Source organism: Hippocampus comes, unplaced genomic scaffold (assembly GCF_001891065.2).
Source record: "Hippocampus comes isolate QL1 unplaced genomic scaffold, H_comes_QL1_v1.1 scaffold301, whole genome shotgun sequence".
Lineage (NCBI taxonomy): Eukaryota > Metazoa > Chordata > Actinopteri > Syngnathiformes > Syngnathidae > Hippocampus > Hippocampus comes.
In genome coordinates this window covers 101,526-103,525 of record NW_017805928.1, presented here as the reverse complement: position 1 = coordinate 103,525, position 2,000 = coordinate 101,526, and the positions used below count along the sequence as shown (strand labels likewise).

General features: G+C 66.0%; 1 protein-coding gene across 1 annotated transcript in view; it reads left to right on the top strand.

The window, feature by feature from the left end:
- capn2b (calpain 2, (m/II) large subunit b) overlaps positions 1 to 2,000 on the top strand; it is a gene marked incomplete at its 5' end in the record, with an annotated part of 20,202 nt that overhangs the window by 1,573 nt on the left and 16,629 nt on the right. The window contains 10 exon segments of the mRNA XM_019889614.1: positions 1 to 162; positions 259 to 363; positions 467 to 783; positions 876 to 908; positions 968 to 1,026; positions 1,093 to 1,288; positions 1,350 to 1,466; positions 1,543 to 1,583; positions 1,654 to 1,798; positions 1,881 to 1,941. The exon segment at positions 1 to 162 is cut by the window's left edge and continues 75 nt beyond it. Of these exon segments, the coding sequence (XP_019745173.1) occupies positions 1 to 162; positions 259 to 363; positions 467 to 783; positions 876 to 908; positions 968 to 1,026; positions 1,093 to 1,288; positions 1,350 to 1,466; positions 1,543 to 1,583; positions 1,654 to 1,798; positions 1,881 to 1,941 (1,236 nt within the window).

Sequence of the window (2,000 nt, the reverse complement as noted above, 5' to 3'; positions counted from 1 at the left end):
GCCGCTCCCGCCGCGCTTCCAGCCCGCCGGCCACTCCCGGCCGGCCCCGCCCCCCGCCGGAGCCGTGCCTTACGACCCCTTCTCTCCCCCGCACCACCAGCAGCAGCAGCAGCATGGCCACGCCCTCGCCGCCGCCAGACCGGCCAGATACGGCGCCGCCAGGTGGATGTGGCCGCAGCGCAGAGCGCCCCCTCATCGCCCGGCCGTACTCACCGACGCGCTTGTCTTTTTGTGGGCGTTTGGATTTTGCGTCAGAAGCTCCAGCAGCCGCTTGGTGAACCGCCACCTGATTGGTCCCCAGCTGACCTATTACCCTCCCACCAGGCGTTACTACGACTACGACAGCTACGCCTTCAGGTCTCGGTAAGAAGACGATGGCGTCGGCGCGATGGTGACGTGGCGTCGTCGGCGTCAAGTTGCGATGGCCGCGTGACCGTTCAAGGCCGTCCTCCCGTTTGGTGTCCAGTCGCAGTCGGCGTCACCTGGCGGCGGCGCTCGCCAAAGGCTGCGCCTACTTCAACGAGGACGACGCGGCCGACCCGTTGGCGGAGATGGATGCCGCCGTGGCGTACTACCACGTGGATGACGCCAAAGAGGAGGTTTTCGCCACGGTACCTCCCGCGGCGCAGTCGGTGAGCGCGGCGGCCCCGCCCCCTCCGTCCGTCTCCTACCGGGTCCAGAGCGACTCGGGCGGGCCCCTCCCGATCGCGCCCCCGGCGGGCGGCGCGTCCGTGTGTTCGTCCGAAGAAGAGCAGGACGACGCCAACGGCGTCGGCGACCGGGGTGAGCCGGAGTGGGCGTGGCTTAGCATCGAGGGGGGCGGCGGCTAAAAACGAGCGGATTGGCGTGACAATTTGTAACGTTGCCTGAGTCAGACTTCACGGAGGACTTCATGTCGGCCCGTCGGGGTAAGTTGGCGCCACGCGGCGGTCCCGTCGGCCGCGCTGACGGGAAGTTGACGTTTCAGACGGCAGCTACCAGACACCGAGCGTCTACGCCGGCGACGTCGAGAGGCCCGCCGCGCAGGTAACGTGCACTCTGACCAGTGCAAGCGATGATGATGATGATGATGATGTGGTCATCATGTGACAGGAGCAGGAGGGAGGGGGCGTGGCCGAGTCACCTCCCCGAGCTGAGATGACCTTCAGCTACACGCAGGTGGCGGTGAAGCCAATCCCGGTGATTTCTTCCTCGCCGACGTCCTCCTCTTCCTCCTCACCCTTGTCTTCATCTGGCGTACCCGCCGCCGCTCATACGCCGGCGGTGGCGCACGCCCAACCCCGGTCAGGTGCGTACGAGCGCGCGCAACGAAAGCCCTGCGCGTGTGCTCAGGTGGTTTTTGCTTTTAGTTGCCATGGCGATCCCAGCCACCCCCTGGTTGGTGAATGAATTGGGGGAGGGGCTGTGCTCAGTGGTGGCCCCGCCTCCTTACTCCTATGACCCCAGCGGCAGCGACCTACCCAGAGGTGGTGCCGAGACGTCGCCGCCGGTTCATACGATTACGATTTCCAACCGAATTGCCTTTTGTGACGCTTCTTGCAGACTGTCGGGTGCTGCAGTACTACTTCAATCTTGGAGTGCAGGTTGTGTGCGTGCGCGTGCGTGTGCGTTGCGTGTGTGTCGGCGCACTGACATGGCGACCGCTCTCCTCAGTGGTACCATCAGAGTTGCTGGCAGCAGCAGCAGCAGGTGGCGCCATACGCCCCCACGTACACCCCCGACGCCGCCTACGCCTACCAGCACCACCCCCCCTACCTCGGCCAGGACGCCCCCCCACACTGTGAGATCATGACTATCTGTACGTCGACACCCCCAAGGCGGCACGTGTGAGCCAACGATCGTTAGCACGTCTGAGCCGCGGGTTTTCTGTCCATCCGCAGCTTCCGTCCCGTCCTATGGCGAGGCGGGGCGCGGAGCTCACCAGCCGCCGCCGCCGCCGCCGTGTTACCCGGAAGCCAACAGGAGCGTCGAGGCTCAGACAGACACGCACGGTGGCGGTG